Genomic DNA, 19676 nt, shown 5'->3' with positions numbered 1-19676 from the left:
CCTGCGTGGCCTGACACGCTCTACGCTCTGCGGAAAATGCGGGCCTCAGCTCGGGAAATTTTCATTTAAATTGCACACTTTAAAAGTTTTCCCCAACCCCCAAAGAGCAAGGGGAAATGCGAGAAGAAGGGCTTAACAAAGCACGGACATGGCCTATGGCAGGCTGTGTATATATATATATATATATTGCCATTACACTGCATATAAATTTTTATGTTGGTCCATACTTTATTTGTTTCTGGCCTCCGTTTGGTTTTCAGCCAGTTCGCACCGCCCCCTTGCTACCAAAAATAAATTACATTAAAATTCTAAGCCATCAGCCTGCGAGCTTTGGAAATTTATTTTTCCACATTATTCGCCGCTTGCCGCAAATCTCTATTTTCTTCTTCGTGGGGTTAAGAGTTGGGATCCGGGCTTAGCCCCGGCAAAGTTGTAAAGTATCATTCGAGTCAATTAGTTCATTTGCAGAATTTCATTTCGGTCCGAGGGAATTTTGATGAGTTTCATTAAGTTTTCAAATAAATTTGAGTTTAATTTATGTGATTACTTTTTTTTTTTGAAGTTTCAATATGATTAAAGGTATTTTATAAACAAAAAACAGTTTTAAACATATGGAAGTTATTGAATACAGTATTTTATATATTAAATCCGTTGGCTGTCAGAATTAAGGGTCTCTTTATATTTCTGTTACCTTCATTTTAAGTCTATAAATATCATGTTTTTTTAAATATTTTAGCTGCTCAAACATATTCATTTATTCTGTTTTAATATTACAATGTATATTTTTGGGCTTGTATTTGTTTTCTTTACTTTAGCCCATTCAGGCCAGACCACATAGAATCCTTGGCCCAGCTTGCACAGGTATGTCCTTTTCCACACACACTTACATAGATGCGATGGTGTACATGTACATACACTCTCAAACAATCACATACACGATGAATTTTATTTATATTTCATAGGAACATTGGATTTCAGATAACATGGACTTTAGATCTAAGTTAGGTAACTTACTTGGTATTGTTAATATGCCAGTCCTGCGAAAATGTTTTTAAACCATGTATTCTATTGTTTAGTTGTTGGTTAGGATGAATGAAAAAATGTAAACACACTTTTGTATGGTACACACAAACACGCGAAAAGGAACATGAACACAGATGAAGATGAATTGATTATGGGCTTATTTGTGTTTATAGAGGCACGCCAACGTAATCACAACCATTGTTCACTATTTGGATTCATAAATCTTAAGTTTCACTCGAGTTTTAAATATTTTAAATGGGAAAACACAGGAAAATAGGCATACAAATTTACAGACGCTCGAATTTTGCTGTCAAACGGAGCAGACAATCTCTTGCTCTCTCTCTCGCTGTTCCTCTTTCCATGCGTTTCGTCCTGCGAGAGCGAGGCAGCTGTTCGAGTCCTGTAGGGAAAGGTCCTTTTTGGTGGTGAGAGGACATTCACAACTGTCAAAATGACAGCGAAACATTCGCAGAGCGCATGCGCTAGTTTCGTTTCGTTCCAAAACGTTTAAAGGAGCATATCCTGCGATTCCAGCAGGGGTTGCAATTCGCACACCCCCTCTCGCACTATGATTCTCTAGAGAAAGAGAGTAGAGCGATAAGGAGAGAGAGAGAGAGCAGACGACAATTACCTGGAGAATTGGCATTAGCCCATTTTCGTTGCGTTATAAATTGCGTTTGTCACTTTGGAGCATTCGCAGACTCGAGGTCCCAAACACACACGCATATCCTGGGTGTGATTTTACATTTCCACCCACTCCACCCATCTGGCAGTACCACCCCAAAACACCCCCATCAATTACATTTAACTTTCCTTGAGCAGTCTGCTGGGTTGGAATTAATTTTCGATTTTATTGTCAGTTAGTCAAACCCACTTGCTTAGCTGTCGCTGCGCCTGACTCTGATTTAATTGAAACTGCATGAATATGCAATTTCGGGCTATAAATTGAAATCTCGATTTCTCCGCCGAACGCCCTCCCTATTTTTTATAGCCTTTTGGAATTTTCACTTTTAATGGCTCTCAGTTGGCTCCTTAGGAGTTTTCAACACACACACACGACGAACTTACATATTTGTACAGGTTATAGAACAGACTAGAGGCCAATGTGAACACACTTGAACATACATATACAAATCTATAAAAATACTGCTAAAGAATCCGAAGGATGTGGGAAAAGCTGGTGAACTGCATCAAGAGCAATGGTGGTAATGGTGGCGTCAAGAATGTAAGCTGCCAAGTTGTCGAACTGGCGGATCTGATGAAACAGGTGCCGCCGAACCAGATGCACAAGTTCAAAATGTTTGCCAAGAAGCACGAGGAGTACAAGGAGTAAGATGGGGTCACCAAAAACAGGGAATTGGGGTCACCAGACCAAAAAATAGGGGAGCGTGAACTAAACGTACCTTAGAAGGATAGGGTCTTTTCTAATTATTTTATTTATCAGCTTAAGTTGCTCTATATGAGTTTCCTATTTTTCCTATTTTTTTTATAGAGATTAATATAAATATACTTCCTAGCCGCGTTCGTAAATATCCGGAATCGATGCCGACAATTGACTGGGAGTACTACCGTCAGAATGTGCGAGAAGAGTTTGTAGATTGGGTGAAGGGATACGAGACCAAGTATGATAAGCTGCATTCCTTGTTCGAGAATCGACATGCCATAGTAGATCACAAACGATACTTTGATCTTGTAGATGAAGAAAAGACGGTGGTAACTCAATGTATTAGCGAATACAAGGCGGAGTCCGACAAAAGAATCAAGGAGCTAACCGAAAAGTTGGAGTTCGTTAAGGCCATGCGGCCCTACGCCGAAATGACCATGGAGGAATTTTGTTTTGCCCGTCCGCACTTGGCACCCGATTTCATCAACAAGCCCACATTCTGGCCACACACTCCCGAAGAGCAAATGCCAGGTCCATCGGATCCAGAAGCAGCAGCTGCATTGCATCACGAAGAGGAGCCCGAACCGCCAAAGAAAACAACTCCCGAAAAAACACCAGATAAACCTAGTGGAGAAGCGAAGCCTACGGCAGCTGCGGCTCCAAAGAAGCCAACAGAACCAGTCGTAGACACCTCTCAGTTGGCCGAAAACGCCACTTCAATCGCCAAAGATTTGATCGCCAAAGCTATTGTACTTTTTAACAGTCTTAAGGAGAAGATGTCGGGTCTGGCCAAGAACGTTCAGAAAAAGGCAGACGCCGCCAAAGCTGCGCGTTCCCAAACTGCCGGCAAATCCGCAACGCCTAAATCCGCACCAACCAAGTCACTGGACAGCATTACGGAACGAGAGTCTGGACCGAACATCTGCAACCAAACTATAATACGCAGCGAGGAGGCAGAGGCCAATCCGGAGGTTAAGGCCAGGCATACTAACCTCTCCATTGAGGCGGATCCTTGCGATGCCCAGGAGGAGCGAGCCAGGGAGATAGCTAGGACATTGGAGCGCAAGAGACAATTAAAAGAGGCGGAGGAATGGGAGAAATACAAGACCCAGAAAGATCCGTGTGCCGCCGAAAAGGAAACTGATCCTTGCAAGCTCGTGGAAGAGGAACCCGTTTGCAAGCCAGATCCTTGCAAAGCGAAAGAAGAAGAAGCAGTCTGTAAGCCAGATCCCTGCCAGCAGGAGAAAGAAGATGACGCTTGCAAATCCGATCCTTGTAAGCCGAAGGACGAAGAAGGCTCCTGTGAAGATGAGGAGGATCCTTGCAAGAAGAAGCCGAAATGCGATGATGATTACCAATTCGGTGGTGACAATGAAGGCGGTTCGACAAAATCCAAGCAGCAGGACCAGGTCTTCATCAACATATCCGAGTGCAGCAAGAATCTCGCTAAGCAGGAAGAAAAGAAGTCAGGTGATTCGGGGAAGCCCAAGGAAAAGGCATCACTGTCAGAAATTCCACAAGGAACAGATCAAAAACCCGTACTTGGCATGCAGATTACAGAATCGAAGGACTCCAAAAAGGATCAAAAAGCTAGTATTGAAGGAGCAAATGAAATTGGTCCTGTGTATACAGATCCCAATCAACTTGCAGAGCTGCTAGTCCAGAAAAAGGAAAAACCAGTTATAATTGAAGAAGCCCAGAAACCCGAAGATGACAAACCAATTACCATATATCCCAAACTAGAGATATCAGCCAATCCGAAGGGCGGTCAAGTCAAGCAAGACGCTGAAACCCAAAAGTCGCCCAAGGATATGGCCAAGCAGGTGTTCACAATGGCCTCGGGAGCTGCTACTCTACTGACAGAAGCCACCAACACACTGGAGGACTTAAAGAAGAAGAAGGAGGCTCGTCTGGAGGCACTGGAACAGGCCTACACTTCGGCCCAAAGACAGGCCCAAGGAGCTCTGGCCGAGGCATCGAAGGCCGTGGAAGCCGCCAACAATTTGGCCCAGAGATCTGCCGAACAAACTGGCGAAGTGAGCAGCCGCGACCGCGAGGCCTTGGAAATGGCCGAAAAGCATGCCATTTTGGCCAAAATGCTGGCCGGACGTGCAGTGGCCTTGAAGGACGAGATCGCTCGAGTTCTCAAGGATCTTAAGAAGAAAGAGTAATCAGCACAAACACATTTCGTAATGATTTTCTACCCATTCTTGTTTAGTTGTTTTTCGTATTAAATTTTATGTTACATTTGTTTACCGTTCAAAGTTTCGCTTTCATTTGATTTCGAATCGTTACGTTTGTTTTTATGCAAATTTTTTTCCAGGCCAGCTTTGCTGACCAAAAGTTTGTTGGTGGGCATGGGCAATAAATTTATTCTTTTCCACCAGCTTCGGTTTGCTGCTGCGGCTAAAAAGTTTTCTATTTGGATTTTGCCAGCGAAATGTGTGTGAGGCGTTCGTAGATTGCATAATTATGCTAATTTTGTTGTTTATCCACCCTCCAAGTGAAAAAAGGGTATACTGTGCGGATATGGAAAGGTGAGTTTACAGAATTATCAAACATGTTTTTACATTTTTAACAAGTATCTGTTTACTGCATTTGAAATTGATTATTTTACAATAATTGAAAGTGAGTTTCGGGGGGTATATACCCTACCTTATTCCGATTATACCTGTAAAAAAGCAGGGTATAACCCAGTCAAACCTCTCCACTTTTTAGTTTCTCCATTTTGTTTGGCATTTCAAAGCAGCCGTTCGAAAAGTGTTGCCTACATTTTGGCGCAGGGTTTTCGCAATCAAACACATTTGCATAATTAGCTGGTCCTGCTTGTGTAAGTGTGTGGGTGTGTGTGTTGTGTGTGTGTGTGAGTACTGTTACTGCTGGTGCGTGTTTAATTCCAGTTTGATAGTTTGTTATAAGCTTTAAGCTGAAACATTCCTTTTGTTCGCACATAACAATGGTTCGGTCTGCTTTTTGGCGGGCAATGTAAACATTTCGCTTAAACCCTGCTTTAATTTATGTGTATTCATTGGCCAACACAGCTAGGTATATAAATGCATACCTATATATTTGTTAACTTAAGCGGCGTTAAACAAGCCATATAAATTCAATTTGAAAGCGCTTTGTCTGCCGCTTTTTGTGAGTTTTCATTGTATCCACCTTATCGCTTAATCGATTACGTAGGTGACAAAACCCATTTTACCAAGTGCGACGGGAAGTTCGGGATAGGCGGGGTAAGCGGGGTTTTCAGGGTCTAATGTACCTTTTGGGACACCTTTTCTGGCCCCTTGCGGAATTTGCATATTTATTTGGATTTTCAAACTGATTTTAACCCCTGCAAAGGTTAGTCGATTAAGCTGAAAAGGATTATTCATGAGCTACAAAGTGCCGGTGGGGGCATGGCTTAAAGTCAGAGCCAAGGCAACTTCGATGGAATTGGCCATTTGGCAGGATCTGGACAATTTCCACTCCCACCCCCCAAGCGAAACTTTTGCTGACTGGTTTCATGTGCTCGTTGACAATTTCCCGCTGTTTCTTGTTGCGGAAATATAAAATATTGCGCTTATGTTTATTGTTTTCTGTCTCTGGCAATTTTCAATCGAAATAGATTCTTTTGGCAAGCTCGCTCGCCTGCGAGTTCAACTGGCACTGACCCAAACATAATTAGAAATCCTCGCACCCGACCGCGATTTTCCCGCAGACGGCCAATAACTTTTCCTTACGGGCATTACGAGTGTTTTTATGGACACCCCCTCGCCGTTTCCGGTATGTGCAGCTGATTAACGGTTGGCTTTTATGGCTAGCACAGTTTTTAATAGCCCGGCCAGGAATGCGCACAAAAGGGCCTAATTAGCGGCATTTAACTAAGCCTCATGTTTTGGCGACGTGATCCTGATTATTACACCAACAACAACAACAGCAACGAAAGCATGAAGGACCCAACTTCACCTGAGTGCCCGCGACCCAGGACATTGAAAATGTAAATTTTCTGCTCGCTCGCAGCGGGAAGGCAATATAGCTGGCAAGCTTGATTAGTATATGCCACCGACTCCGGCTCTCCGAGTCTCCGGCACTGCGGCATCTCGTGTCCGGATCCGTATCCGTGTCCTGGTACTCGGCGCGTGTCCCTCCACAAACACTGGCAAGCACACCAGCTCACTCGTACCCCCACTTAACGACGTAGTTAGCGTTAGTTAACGTATGTACGTGATATCGTTAAACTTGGTCTAACGTTACCAGACCGCCATCGCATAATAAGTGTCTTATTAGTTATACCGTTCTACAGTTTGACAAATTTGGCTAGTAACAAATATTTCTAAACATTACAATGCCAGAGTTGTAATCAAAATATTGTATAATAAGAAGGTTGAATTTTGAAACATTTCAAACAATATCAAAATTATTTAAAATTGTAGATATATTTTTTAAATATTTTAATTTAATCTTTGGAAATTCAATTTTCTTTATACTTAAGTATTATCACCTTTTAACTATTAACAACGGCTTTATTACACAGTTTTCGTATATTCAAATTTTTTGGAGATTTTTTTCCAGTGGAGGTATGGGATCCTGGGCATCCTGGCCAAAGGCAAACCCAGTTTTAGGACACGCACCGCTAGACTGGGAGACACTTTCCATGGCCAGGGGCAAGCCGAAACTTGGTCTCCCGACTGGCGTCTCATCAATGGCCAAATTCTGTTTGCCTGGCTCAACTGTTGCCCTGAATTTCAATTTGTTATTCGGGGCCCGCGTGTGTGCACACTGATATGTGGGTTGTCGGTTGCTGCAGGAATATTTCTCATCCTTGCAATTCGCTTCAATTAGCCAATTGCTGATGGTCCTTCTTCGGCGCCTGCTGCCAATTGGTGGGCATTGTCGATGGCTTTTAATTAATTCAAGGCAAATACTGAGCCCAGAGCCAGGCGGTTGTAAAGTTTTCAGCGCGAGGAATTCTTACGCAAGCTGGTCCTAAAATAACAAACAACCTGAAAATCTATTTCCAAGATAAAATTAACGCTCTTCTTGCGGAGTCTGGGGTGGTGGGGAAATGAAAATTAAATTCCAAACAGCCGGTGGGCCTCTGTCGGTGGGTGGGGTGTAATTTTCCACCCAAAAGCGGGGGTTGTTGTTCAAGTGGGCGGCGGTGGTGGCGTTGCTGTCCAGGTAATCGCCAGCGTGTAGTATTTGCTTTTGGCGCTGCTTGTTTATTTTTTAATTTCCTTCCAATTAAGCAACAAACAAGATACCAAAAACGAAACTGAGACTCGAACTCAGTCCACAGTTGTTGCGATAAAAACGCGCACGAATCGGCAAAAGAAAAAGGGAGGAAGCCACCCGAGGTAAAATTAAATCAATTCGCAAGGACCATGCTGGAAAATTCATTAAAAAAGCCGAAGCAAGACGGTTCTATTTGAGGTGGTTCTGTTCCACTTTGTGTAATTTGGGAGGGCCATTTTATCAGATAAGCTGGGAGAGTGATGGAACTGTCTCGCTGGACTTTAGATATTGGAATATAACCTAAATAGGTAAACATTTTTACAAAAATTTTAAATTCCGCCTAGATAAAAAGTTTACCTTTGCATGTCTCTAAAAATGTAAAAATAGACGAGGTTGGCATCTGAAGTTGCTGGAGCACATATTAGCCCGCCATGATGCGCAGAATATTGAGGTAGAACCTTCGTCACGCTTTCCATTGCCCATGCAAAACATGTGCGCATTAATAAGGAATGTGCGCCAGGACTCACATCGCCTTTCGGCACGTACGCTTCCAGTGTTTTCTTGGAGCAATTAGGCCTGTGCCGAAATAACCGAATATGCTTTCTTCTCCTGCACTAATTAGGCATATGTAAGCGCGTACTGCCGGTCAGCACTTAGTCCTGGCTAATGGAAGTCGGTCCATAAAGGTGGCTGAGGAGCAGGTTGCTATGCGGACAATGAGAGTCTCGCTTTAAAAGAAAAAGAAATATTAAATTCGCTACCTGAATTTTATTCTATTTAAGTTTACAACCATACTGATATCACGGAATACATCTTTAAGGTACAGGATAATCACTATACCGACTAGAAATTAACCCGAACATGGGCGCGTCAAATGGATAATATAGAACAAGTGACCGAGCACATAAAGGACACTGAATTTTCAGACAGACACGTATTATCGGGATGCCGTGGATCCCTTGTCAAGTACAAATTAAAGATGCATTATTTGCAGGCCATCTGGTAGAGGAACTGGATGATCGATCGGGTCGGACGACCAGTCATGCAATCCTTGAGCAAATACGGAGGAACTCCGTGCTTGGCCAACATGCCGGTGCCGTGGGTATCCAGGTGCACCCAGTCGGAGCAGGGAACCAGTTCGTAAAGGATAGCAGCCGCCAAGCAGGAGGATGCGTGTCCCTCTCCCGTGCTGCATATATCGTAGGATGCACGGGGGGCCACTAGTTTGCGGAAGTACCTCCACAGGGGCATGCGCCACAAACGATCGCCGGTGAGAGCTCCGGCCTTTTGGAAGTTCTTCCAGAGGAAGGAGTTATTGGTCCACAGGCCGGTGGCCGAGGCTCCCAGTCCTTTGCGAATGCCGCTGGCCATCGAGCCCACCTCCACCACCAACTTGGGCTTGAAAGTCGACTGGGCGTAGAGCAGGGGATCAGCCAGGAGGACAGTGCCGGCCAGTGAGATATCCTTGATGCGCATGGTCTTGCCGTTCAGTAGTGTGACCACATCGCCCGGCTTGGTGGCCATTCCCGATGGCATATTTTCACACAGGGGTAACACGGCGGACACATTAATAGGCAGCGATAGTGCGGCTGCCGCTCGAATGGCGGCCACGCAGACTGCAGCTCCGGAAACTGCTCCACGGTACTCGTCCATTCCCCTTTTCGGATGCAGGCATAGGCCACCGCTGTTGAAGGTCAGGCCCTTGCCAAGCATAAGAATGGGTCGCTCCTCCGGCGAGGTGCCGCAATAGCTGACCTCCAGAATAATGGGTGGCTCGCACGAGCCCTTGGCCACCATGAGGAAGGAGTTTAGGTTCTGAGTCTCAATCCAATCCATCGAACGCACTTCGACTGAAACACCACAGGGACACAATGCATCCACGGTGGCCTGGGCGAAAATGGATGGCGTCATCTGGTTGGCGGGCGTGTCCGACAAACGGCGTGCCAAATTCTGCGATTCGGCCTTGAACAGCCCTCTTGTCCAGGCATCCTGATCTGTGGATCCGTACAGCTCCAGTTTCGGTATGGCAATGCGGTTCTTCTTGCGCTTGTTCACATTGTAACGCCACACGGCCATGGCGGCGCCTTCGGCAGCCTGCTCCGGATACTCCATGCCATCCACATGGCAGGTGGTACAGCCCTGCAGCTGAAGAGCTCGGGCACCCACAGCGGCGCACACCCTCACGTTCTCCATGCCCTCGTCGATGACTTCCTCGGCATTGAAGCCAGCTCCTTCCTTGCCCAGGCCCACAACCGCCACGGCCCAGTACTCCTTGTCGATATTCTGGTATAGTCGACCCACTCCGAGCTCACCATTGAGTCCAGATTCCTTGATTAGTTCCGTGATCTTGCCGCCGACACGGTCGTCGAACTTCTCGCCGCCCGGGGACAACTTGAGCCCCTTATCACCATCCTTGGCATACAGGCCAACCACTACTCCCTGCAAGTTGCAGGTGTTGCAGCTGCCATCCTCACTCTTGCATCTCACCTGTGGGTCAAGAATATTGGTTAGGTGTAAGTAAGTGTCAAAATATTATATAAATTAATGGAATGCCATTTCACAGATTGACGTCCTACCTGCTGAAAAGCTGGAATTCTGGCAAAAATGAGCGCCTTGTGGCACCTGAACAATCCCAGTGTAGAACGGCGCAGGCTGGAGATCATCTGCGATCGAGTCATTTTGCGTAGAAATTTGGGTAAACTTCGCTAAAGATTTTCACTATTTGCTCTGTACTATAGAACAATTTAGTATGGCGACCGAGTGGGGAAAACTAAACACTGAAGTGGAAAATAAAAAAAATCGTGCTGATTATTTAAAAAAAAAATGTGTTAGCTTCGTTCAGCTGGAATCGAGAAACTGAACTAAACCCATATGTTAAGCTACTGACATTTTGTAAATTTTAGGAGACGATTGCTAGGATCAAATTTTTTTCTTTTGCTTTTATAGAAAAAAAGAGAACTCTTAACCGAATAGTAAATTGCCTTTCAGTTGTCAGCGGTGGGTTATTTATTTATTAACCCGCGAATAACCTGGCCGCACTTGAAACTTTATGTGATGATTAAATTTGCAATTATCGGCAACAACAAGTGCATTTCTGCAGGCGACATAATGAAAAAGCGAATTGCAGAAGGGGTAAATATATAAAAATTGCAACCAAGCCGCAGACGAAACACGTAAAAGCAATAAAGCAATAAATTGCCCAATTTGAAGCACTATTGTAGCCAATAATTTGCACAGCCACTTGGCCGCTTTTCTGGTGCAGGACCCCTTCAGCCAACACTCAAATACCACCCACCCACCCACCACCACCCACTACCACCCACCGCATATAATTTTCAACAAAAATATTCACATTTGTCAATGTCGCGTGATTGATGTGGTCGACGCATTTCCGCCGAGTCGAGCGGGCCAACCAACGTGCTGATGGGGCCAAATAAAAAACAGTCAACACACAGTCACAGACGCAGAAATACACTGAAACAAAACTAGAGATACTTGCGGTAGATAGTTTTGTTCGAGGGCAACAAAACGATTTGAAACTTCCATTTGGGAACTTTAAATTCAATTCATTGTTTGTTTTTAGAAGACTTATTGAATATTACTTGATATAATTAACTATAATTAACTATAAGTTTTACCATTGTCTGCAGTTTTTCGCTCAGTGCTCACAGAGTCACACACATGAGTACACTGCCAAGTAGGCGGCGCATAAAAACAAGCAAAAACATTCATTTTTTGTATACAAATGAGCGCGCAAGAAGGATGTTGAGGATGGCGAGGGACATGGCCATTGCCATTGCCATGGTTATATGTTCGACTGTATGTAGCCATGGCGGTGAATCTGGATCCGGATTGTGGATGTGGCCAAAGGGTATGGGCGTGTTGGCGACATTACGCGATTTCACGCATGATTTCAAATTAATGACAGCCGAACAGCGGAGCGCTCAGTGTACACACATCTTTAAGCCAGCGAAACGAGGGTAGCGAACTTTAAAAATGTCCAGCCGCACAGGATGTTTAATTTCCTAAATGCATAAATCTCACTAGTACGCACAACAAGCGCCAAATCTAAATCTAATGCGGTTAACGCTTTTTGCCGTGTGCGTGCAGCATCCGAAAATCATAAACAAACTTCAAAGGAGGACAATGGCCAAAAAGACGGGGCCCAAAAGCGTTTTGCAGCTTATTACGCACGATAGCCAGTTAACTGGTTAAACTGGCATCCCGGCAACACGGCAACCGCAGCAATTCAGCTCCACAGGACCTGATGGCCCCGTGAATGGTGCGATTCGTTACGGACTGAGGCCTCCAGTCGACTTTTGGGCCAACACCCCCATCCCATCCCGGCCCAAAAAACACACGTAACGCGTTCGTTGCCATTTCCATTTCCGTTTTTTGTCCTCAATAGGAGCAAATGCCCCGCAAAACACACGTAACTTTGCTGGCCTCGTCCTCGTCCTGGGCGGAAGATCCTTTTACAATCGAACACTCACCTTCGGCTCGGTTATTTGTTTGCTTTGGCCACAGAATATTGCCAATTGTTGCAGCATCGATATTGATGCAAATTTATTGCCTGCCGTCTGCCTTTTGTGCGGCTTTTCAGATTAAAAGAGATTCTAAAACTGATTTGGGACTTAAACATAAATTCTTGAGCTTGAATTGATTACAAGAAGCTGCTTTAAAGTTATGGCATTGAAAAACAAATTTAATAACACTGAAAGGCATTGTCATTTCAATCGAAAAATTACGAAATACACATTAATTTTAGGTGTATATTTAATAGTTTAAAGTTAAATAGTTGTGCTGGCACTAGGACATGTGTTCTGTTTAGGACATGTATTTCTCGTCGTATAAAATGGTTCTGAAAATCCACTCGGTGAAGCTTACAACGTTTGTGAAGACGGTAACCCCATCACAATGCTTGGGCCCACGGCTAACAATCCCCACTTGAGCGTAGACGTTTCTTCCATTGTGCTCCACCTTCATTCCAAGTGGGCTGCCAGAGTCCCCGACGCAGGCAAATGAATCGCTACTTCCGGCACAGATGTGGGTGTGATCGACGGAATATCCGTGCTGGTCGTGGCAGTTTCCCCGATTGATCTGGGTGAGATTGGCGGTTTGGAGTACATGGCTAACAGGTTCAGTTTCGGTCACACCCCAGCCGGTAAGAGTGAATTCCTTAACAGAATCCACAAACCGATACCATTCGTGGAATTTTTCAGGCAATACCAAGCATATTGGACGAATGGCACCTGCAAAATATAATTATTTCCCAATTTATTGGGTGAACTTTAAGCTAACGAGTCTATTACCTGTATATTCAACTGACTGATTCAGTTTCAGTAATGCTAAATCATAGGCTGCAATCGATCTATAACTGGGGTGCGTGTAGATCCTAGTTACCATGTATTCCCTGTACTTCGGGGCACATACGTCATTAATGCAATCCCATTGTCTGGTCAAATCATACTCTCCGAGTCGAACCATTCTAAAGTCGTAAAACGACAACCATTAACACACCATATATATTTCAAAAAGCTCTCGGGAATACCAACAAGCTTTTGGGAGTGGGCATCACACAATGCGCAGCGGTGAGCACGAATTCTGAAAGATTATTTTATTTTGTCTGAATTTATTTAATAATATTTAATATTAGCACACACCTCTCGTAATAAGTGATCCGCCGCACACGAACTGCAAGTGATTGTGCAGAAAAGCCATCCATGGTGTTGAGCTTAGCACAGCATCCTGTCCGCCTAAAATGCGCATTTGAAACGCTTTTTGGCCACAATTGGGTTCAAGTAATAAGGTGAGTCCATAGGGAAGTTGGTTGGCAATAATAAATGAAACCAGGAAACACGGCATGTACTTCATCTTGAGGCTCGACATTGCAACTGAGAGAAGATTTAGCTTCAAAGTAATTCCACGTTCTTATCAGTTGTTCAGCTTAGTGGGTTTTTTAATGATCCATTATCAGTGACCAGCAGATTATAAGAAATGTAGATTCATGGAATTTTTATACCCTTGCAGAGGGTATTAAGCTTTATGCATGAAACTCTGAAAAAGCCTTCTTTTTACTGACTTCTACTGAAGTTCCCGAGTATATACATTTTTTTAATTATTTATTTATTTCTCTTTATTTAGCAAGTTAGTTTCGATTGTTTCTGTTCTCAATACCCGCTATTCAAGATTATGGTTCGAAGGATCCAATTCGAGTAGCTCAAAATATTCGTGAATACGGAAACACCTTGAAAGGGTTGCCGAAGATGGCTAACGATTCCGAATTGAAAGAAACGCTTGGCGTAATTATAATCCAGCATGATTCCCAGCGGACCTCCAGAATCGCCTTTGCCCACATAATATTTACTTTCGCCAGCACAAATGTGGGTACGATCAACCATATATCCAAACCGGTAGCGACAGGTGAATCGATCGATTTGGGGGATTCTTGTCAGTTGCAGCTTGTCGCTCACTTCGGATGCATTGGTGGCACCCCAGCCGGTTATAATAAAGTATCTAATGGTGTCCAGATATCCCTGCCAGTTTGGATTCAGCATCAAGCAAATCGGACGTATGCTATCTAAGGGAATTATGTTATTAGTCATAACGTTTAGGGGCTTAGTCAAGGGATTTACCTGTGTATGTAACATATCGGTTGAGTTTTGCCAGCGCTATATCGTAATAGTGAGCTGTTCTGTATAATGGATGGATCAACTTTTGCGTAATCATAAACTCTAAATGTTGGTCCGCACATTCAACCTCATTGCAATCAAATTTCTGACTGGCATCGTTCTCTCCCAATCGAACTAAGCTTTAATAATAATTAATTAATTAATGTTTATGTTTTTCCATGTTGAGATATTACTTACACCTTAGCATTCGTATCTCTAAAACAATGGGCAGCAGTCAACACAAACCCTACAAAAAAGACGTGAAGAGCTTATAAATGGATTCAAATCATTAGTTCAATAAATTCTATATTCTGGATTCAAAAACTTTTCCCCAGTTGAATAATTTCTACATTCTGGTACTTACAATGATTGAGAAGCGAGCCACCACAAATGAACTTTGAGTTAACATGCAAATAGGCCACCCATGGATGGAGCATCAACGGACTATCTCTGCCGCCAGTTATCCGGTAGGTGTATTTCGAAAGGCCGCAATCCCATTCCAGAAGATACGAATATCCTATAGATATTCGGTGTCCAAGGATCAAAAAAGCCAGCAGAACAGGAATAAGCGTTTGCTTCATCTCGAACCTGTCGAATGCAACTGACCAATGATTGCAATGCTGTAAATAAAATTCTGCAGTAAACACGATTTACTTATCAGAAATATACAGAGGTGGTCAAAAGTATTTTCACATTTCACTCAAATGCACTTTGTGAAAATAATTTTGACCACCTCTGTACTTATGAGTAAGCTCTGATTGTGAGTCAAAGGTTTTAGTGGAAGCATATTCGTAATGACGTTATACGCTACAAATATCTTTTTATATTTATAGAGTGTGTTGTAATTTATGTAATAACTTACTGTTTGTAGGGGTACTATAAGCCCTCTGATTTAAATAAAACAGTAATGCAGGATTTAGCCTCTTAAGTTTATTCGGTACTTTGCATTTCCAACTTTAGCAATCGACTGACTCCCTCTCCGTTAGCGATCTGCCTCTATGCTTGTTGCTACAGAGCCGATGTTGCGAAACAGAGAGAATGCCACACACTTAATGTTTATATACTTAATGTTGCTAATGTAGCCTACTACATGTTGAATGTGTAAAAATGATTATCATTCAAATGTGCCATGTGCAATTTGTTTCTTCCATCTTTTTGGCAGTGCGAGCATAAATTTGAGCAATTAATTATAATCTACATTAGCTTTCGCTTTAATAAATTGTGTGACCACGCAAATGTTCTGTGGTTTACTCCAATGAAGTCTGGCTTTCTTTGGTTCGAGGCGGTGGTGGGTGAATAGGCATGGAATTCTCAGAAGGCTCGTAAATTTGCCGAATGCATAAATCACGCAATTGAATTCTAATTTTTCGACTTCTGCAGACACAACAGAACAATGTATTCAAGCTTGTGTGCTGTGGCGGACTGGGATAGGAAATGCATTCCGAGTCTGAATCAATCATTATTTTTAATGCACAAATGGGAGCAATTACAGTCAGTTTGGGCCAGACAAAAGAATGTCTCACTTGATTTATCGAGGTTTGGCCAACGTTTGTTGACCATGCATCTTGTTTATCATGTGCGAAGTTGCTGCTTTGAATACTGGCTACAGATTGTGGCTTGTGTACTTATTCCCAGTGCCGGTGAAAGCGAAAGTGTGCAGTGGAAAAAATAATAACAATATAGTTTTTATTACAATAATTCATTAATACACATATGCCTCTTAATACATTTTTTGCATGAATTAAATTTTTAATGAAAGCTATCTATATAAAGATATGATATTAGAATGATATTTATCCAAATAATATCTAAAAGCTAAATATATTTGGCCAGATTTTTCGGCTGTGTAATAGTTTGTGCGGTCCAAATAGTTGATGAGACTGGTGACAGTTGACAATTAGCACCTGGCACACCCCCGCCAAAGACATTGGTAAATATTGTACCCACGAAAGTATAAAAGGCTTGGCCACTACCAAAACTCTAAGAGTCTCATAATGGCTTTCTCCACCTCCGTATCGGTTATTCTTTTAATCTCAGCAATCAGTTGCTGGGCAACAGCATTTGGCGGCTTGCGAGAAGATCTCAAGGATTTCGTAGCCTTGGTTCCCCGTCGCAGAATTGGTTATATATCCGCCAGATACTATATCTTCGATCCCAAGTTTCGCCAGGCAGTGGAGTTTGTGCGCAGCGATGAGTTCATAGCCACTTGGCAGCAAGTTCGTGCCGCTCCGGATTTTGTGAATATTATTAACTATGTGAGTGATTACGGTTCGGGCTACGATATTACCACACTGGTGGACAGCTTGCCAACTCGCTTGCGTGCCTATCAGCTGTCGCGCACTGTACCCGTGGAACTGATGCTGCGACGCGATTTGACCACCTTCCTCTGGGATGTTATGCACAGCTTGCCCAGGACCAGAATCTATTCCTTGATAGCACAGAAATCGAAACAGAGCCCTGAATTCGCCAAACTCTACAAGGCTTTGAGGGATAAGGAGTTCAAGGAGCTGGTGCAGCGTGCCAGAGTAAGGATTTTAAATCTATCAGGTTGAGCATTTCTAACGCTCCTCTTTATCTTAGCTTTCCAGAGATCTTCAGGCTCCCATAAAAAAGTTGAGTCAGAAGAGCATCAACGTGGATGAAATACTTCAAATCGTGTTTGAGGTAATCAGTTGGGGTCCCAAGACTTCCTAGATTCTGTTTATTAATAGTTTTCCAAAGCGAAATGATAAATTTTGTATGTTCATAAAAATAATATAAATATTTATTTTATATATTAGCTATAAATTATCACTTGTTATATCTTATATCTAGCCTAATGTTTAACTTGCCTATATGACACTTAAAACCAATGTTGTTCCATTGTTTCGACGATCCAGGGTGTATGGTGTAGTATATCGGTATATATGCCATAAGCCTTGCAGTTGGCCGTCACTGTACTGGCCACTCCGAATAGGGCAAGATGGTGGTGCCATTGAAGTACATCGGAGCACCCAAAGGACTCCCCGAGTCGCCTTTGCACGCGAATTGTGCCGGATTGCTGGCACACAGTTTTTCGGGCTGGTTGTAGCAATGCCTGTAGTTATATTGACGAACAGTCATTTGTTGCAACATCGATTGCATTCTGTGGTACCTCAGCCGGTCAGGGTAAATTTACGGATAGCTTTTATGAAAGGTCTTAGGCCGGCGTTCAGAACAATGCAAATTGGTTTGATTGTAGCTGCAGATTAAAATAAAAAATTATGGCACACTTTAAAGTTCATTCCAATTAAAACATATAATTTAGTAAATACCTGTGTATATCACTGGACGATCCAGTTTTAATAGGGCTATATCATTGACTTCGGTGACGGCATTGTAATATGGATGACGATAGATATTCATTGCTCGAAAATCTTCTGTTTTGCCATCCCGTGTCGTAGTTAAGTCGTATTCACCCAATCTTACAATTCTGTGAAAAACTATTTGATTAAGTTCTGTAAGAAATAGCTAGGACATTATAACGTACAAGGATACGTTTGGTTTTGAGCAATGAGCAGCGGTAAGAACAAAGCCTGAAATTGTACCATGTTTAATAAAACAGACAATTGTATTTAGAATAGTAACAAACGGTATGCGATTAGTGAGCCTCCGCCTACAAAACCTCTGTTTCGAATTAAGTATGCCATCCAAGGTGCCCTTCGAGCATTTTGACCACCAATGATTCTTGGCGCAAAATTCGGTGGCATACATTTGCTGTCCAAAAGTTTAGTTGATTCCACAATTTCGAGAAATAGGAGTACCGAAAGAAGTTGCAGAACTTTTCCAGACTTCATCTCTCTTGCAGCTAAAGAATCAAACAATTGACACTTTCAATTTAGTTGCTTTGTTTATATACTAGCAACTGTTTAACTCTGAATAAGTAGAATCACATATCGCGTTGGTTTCATACACGTTTTTATTTATCGAGCTTACAAAATCACTAAAACATAAGTACGCAACAGTGGAGAGGACCCATGTACCATAGTTATTAATAAGACTATGAATAATCGCTCGCTTTAAGTTTTCCTTCGAATTTTAGTACCAATGACGTCGCACTGTATGGTAGATCCACTCTGTATGGTTATAGACGTCTGTATAGAAGCCAAATCCGTTGCATAACCGACTTGACACTTGACTCGCTAATCCGAATTGGGCATAGATAGGGATACCATAATATATTATATATGCCCACAATGGACAACCTGAATCTCCGTAGCAGATAAACTGGCTGGTGTTGCTGCCACAAAATTTTTCCCTTCTGTTGCGGCAATCGGGATTTTTATCAAACCGATGGACATGCATCTGTTTAAGTATATTCGATGCTTTTTTATAATATGCACTTTTGGTGCTGGTTTCGTAATATGGATGCTTAAACACCTGTTTGACACGAAAGCTTACTGTTGGACCATCCAAAGTCGTCGAAGCATCATATTCTCCCAGTTTCACTATTCTGTATTAAATTAGATCTTTAACTTTGGTTAGAAAACACTGCAATATCCTACGTACAAGCTTGTGTGGTTTTGTTTTGCACAATGGGCAGCGGTGAGAACAAAAGCTAGATTAGTTTTTAGAATAGAATATAGAATAGTTAAGAACTACTTTCAAATTGCATTTGACAAATACTCACAGTTTGTTATGAGTGAGCCGCCGCACTTGTACTTTCCACTCAGGGTAATGTATGCCATCCACGGAGCTCGTCTTGCATTTTGTCCACCAGTCACTCTCGCTCCATATGCAGGTGGTATGCATCCTCTGTCCAGCAATTGCATGGATCCCAGTTTTCCGAGGGATAGGATTAACGATAGAGTTGCATACGCTTTTAGGAAGCTCATTACACTGGCAGCTCAGAAATTGTACTGATTGCATTGCACTCAATGAAAAAGAAATCTTTTTATGAAACATAACTATTTCTTGTCATTTGTAATTTAAAGGAATTTAAATGAATATAAATATAACTTCAGGCATTTTATATTCATAATTACTACTAAAACATGTTCTTAAAATATTAGGATTGTTTTATTTTATAAAATAAGTAATTTTAAAAATCTTTTGAAAATGAAGTATTGGTCTTTTTTTTTAGTAATGTGTTACTGTGTGGTGTATGGAAATATACATTTATTCTATTGTATTTTTATATTATTCCTCACATTTTAGTGTCGTACTCAAAACTTCGTGCCATTTTCCTTGTGTAAATAGACAATTGCAAAATCATCATATAGACATGACCTTTGGGACTTAGCTGCAATCTCTTCACCTGATGTGCAGTCAGTACAATGTGGAAAATCCGCAAAAAGGAAAATCCTTGTCGTCATATGCTGGCACACACGCACAATATGCCATCATTAGTGCAACAGGAATCC

The 19676-nt window shown here is 42.5% G+C and overlaps 7 protein-coding genes across 7 annotated transcripts in view; 2 read left to right on the top strand and 5 right to left on the bottom strand.

The window, feature by feature from the left end:
* LOC6609457 (semaphorin-2A) overlaps positions 1 to 1257 on the bottom strand; it is a 32362-nt gene extending 31105 nt beyond the window's left edge. The window contains exon 1 of the mRNA XM_002034106.2: positions 1015 to 1257. The gene's annotated coding sequence lies outside the window, so the exon portion shown is untranslated. The remainder of the gene's footprint in view (positions 1 to 1014) is intronic.
* Positions 1258 to 2069: 812 nt separating this feature from the next.
* Positions 2070 to 4660, top strand: LOC6609456 (neurofilament heavy polypeptide). Its single transcript, XM_002034105.2, has 2 exons — positions 2070 to 2352; positions 2541 to 4660. Exons 1-2 carry the CDS (start codon positions 2189 to 2191, stop codon positions 4576 to 4578), a joined length of 2202 nt encoding a protein of 733 aa, XP_002034141.1. The 5' UTR covers positions 2070 to 2188; the 3' UTR covers positions 4579 to 4660.
* A 3717-nt stretch (positions 4661 to 8377) lies between these two features.
* On the bottom strand, positions 8378 to 10489 carry LOC6609455 (cytosol aminopeptidase). The gene is made up of 2 exons (XM_002034104.2): positions 10201 to 10489; positions 8378 to 10111 (listed from the first exon to the last, which is right to left on the bottom strand). Exons 1-2 carry the CDS (start codon positions 10300 to 10302, stop codon positions 8609 to 8611), a joined length of 1605 nt encoding a protein of 534 aa, XP_002034140.1. The 5' UTR covers positions 10303 to 10489; the 3' UTR covers positions 8378 to 8608.
* Positions 10490 to 12301: 1812 nt separating this feature from the next.
* LOC6609454 (chymotrypsin-like protease CTRL-1) lies at positions 12302 to 13518 on the bottom strand. Its single transcript, XM_002034103.2, has 4 exons — positions 13288 to 13518; positions 13180 to 13228; positions 12937 to 13112; positions 12302 to 12876 (listed from the first exon to the last, which is right to left on the bottom strand). Exons 1-4 carry the CDS (start codon positions 13511 to 13513, stop codon positions 12452 to 12454), a joined length of 876 nt encoding a protein of 291 aa, XP_002034139.2. The 5' UTR covers positions 13514 to 13518; the 3' UTR covers positions 12302 to 12451.
* A 233-nt stretch (positions 13519 to 13751) lies between these two features.
* On the bottom strand, positions 13752 to 14876 carry LOC116800458 (serine protease grass). The gene is made up of 4 exons (XM_032715561.1): positions 14660 to 14876; positions 14494 to 14542; positions 14260 to 14435; positions 13752 to 14204 (listed from the first exon to the last, which is right to left on the bottom strand). The coding sequence occupies exons 1-4, from the start codon at positions 14874 to 14876 to the stop codon at positions 13795 to 13797; spliced, it is 852 nt and encodes a 283-aa protein (XP_032571452.1). The 3' UTR covers positions 13752 to 13794.
* A 1413-nt stretch (positions 14877 to 16289) lies between these two features.
* LOC6609453 (protein G12) lies at positions 16290 to 17530 on the top strand. The gene is made up of 2 exons (XM_002034102.2): positions 16290 to 16820; positions 16876 to 17530. Exons 1-2 carry the CDS (start codon positions 16290 to 16292, stop codon positions 16987 to 16989), a joined length of 645 nt encoding a protein of 214 aa, XP_002034138.1. The 3' UTR covers positions 16990 to 17530.
* Positions 17430 to 18110, bottom strand: LOC6609452 (chymotrypsin-like protease CTRL-1). The gene is made up of 4 exons (XM_032717084.1): positions 17906 to 18110; positions 17804 to 17849; positions 17589 to 17746; positions 17430 to 17515 (listed from the first exon to the last, which is right to left on the bottom strand). The coding sequence occupies exons 1-4, from the start codon at positions 18108 to 18110 to the stop codon at positions 17430 to 17432; spliced, it is 495 nt and encodes a 164-aa protein (XP_032572975.1).
* Between the last annotated feature and the right edge of the window lie 1566 nt (positions 18111 to 19676).

Source organism: Drosophila sechellia, chromosome 2R (genome assembly GCF_004382195.2).
Source record: "Drosophila sechellia strain sech25 chromosome 2R, ASM438219v1, whole genome shotgun sequence".
NCBI lineage: Eukaryota > Metazoa > Arthropoda > Insecta > Diptera > Drosophilidae > Drosophila > Drosophila sechellia.
The sequence above is the reverse complement of the archived record's forward strand: the minus strand, read 5'-3'. Positions and strand labels throughout refer to the sequence as shown.

What these genes read in the sequence shown, in the direction of transcription:
- LOC6609456 (XM_002034105.2), top strand. Translation starts at nt 2,189, where the DNA reads ATGTGGGAAAAGCTGGTGAACTGCATCAAGAGCAATGGTGGTAATGGT. An exon ending in AAGCACGAGGAGTACAAGGA is followed by an intron (nt 2,353 to 2,540) that starts GTAAGATGGGGT and finishes TATACTTCCTAG; the next exon opens with CCGCGTTCGTAAATATCCGG.
- LOC6609455 (XM_002034104.2), bottom strand. Translation starts at nt 10,302, where the DNA reads ATGACTCGATCGCAGATGATCTCCAGCCTGCGCCGTTCTACACTGGGA. An exon ending in GAATTCCAGCTTTTCAGCAG is followed by an intron (nt 10,112 to 10,200) that starts GTAGGACGTCAA and finishes CTTGACCCACAG; the next exon opens with GTGAGATGCAAGAGTGAGGA.
- LOC6609454 (XM_002034103.2), bottom strand. Translation starts at nt 13,513, where the DNA reads ATGTCGAGCCTCAAGATGAAGTACATGCCGTGTTTCCTGGTTTCATTT. An exon ending in ATGCCCACTCCCAAAAGCTT is followed by an intron (nt 13,113 to 13,179) that starts GTTGGTATTCCC and finishes TTACGACTTTAG; the next exon opens with AATGGTTCGACTCGGAGAGT. An exon ending in TCAGTCAGTTGAATATACAG is followed by an intron (nt 12,877 to 12,936) that starts GTAATAGACTCG and finishes TATATTTTGCAG; the next exon opens with GTGCCATTCGTCCAATATGC.
- LOC116800458 (XM_032715561.1), bottom strand. Translation starts at nt 14,876, where the DNA reads ATGAAGCAAACGCTTATTCCTGTTCTGCTGGCTTTTTTGATCCTTGGA. An exon ending in TGGCTCGCTTCTCAATCATT is followed by an intron (nt 14,543 to 14,659) that starts GTAAGTACCAGA and finishes TCTTTTTTGTAG; the next exon opens with GGTTTGTGTTGACTGCTGCC. An exon ending in AGAGATACGAATGCTAAGGT is followed by an intron (nt 14,436 to 14,493) that starts GTAAGTAATATC and finishes TTATTATTAAAG; the next exon opens with CTTAGTTCGATTGGGAGAGA.
- LOC6609453 (XM_002034102.2), top strand. Translation starts at nt 16,290, where the DNA reads ATGGCTTTCTCCACCTCCGTATCGGTTATTCTTTTAATCTCAGCAATC. An exon ending in AGCTGGTGCAGCGTGCCAGA is followed by an intron (nt 16,821 to 16,875) that starts GTAAGGATTTTA and finishes TCTTTATCTTAG; the next exon opens with CTTTCCAGAGATCTTCAGGC.
- LOC6609452 (XM_032717084.1), bottom strand. Translation starts at nt 18,110, where the DNA reads ATGAAGTCTGGAAAAGTTCTGCAACTTCTTTCGGTACTCCTATTTCTC. An exon ending in AGGCTCACTAATCGCATACC is followed by an intron (nt 17,850 to 17,905) that starts GTTTGTTACTAT and finishes GTACAATTTCAG; the next exon opens with GCTTTGTTCTTACCGCTGCT. An exon ending in TCAAAACCAAACGTATCCTT is followed by an intron (nt 17,747 to 17,803) that starts GTACGTTATAAT and finishes AGTTTTTCACAG; the next exon opens with AATTGTAAGATTGGGTGAAT.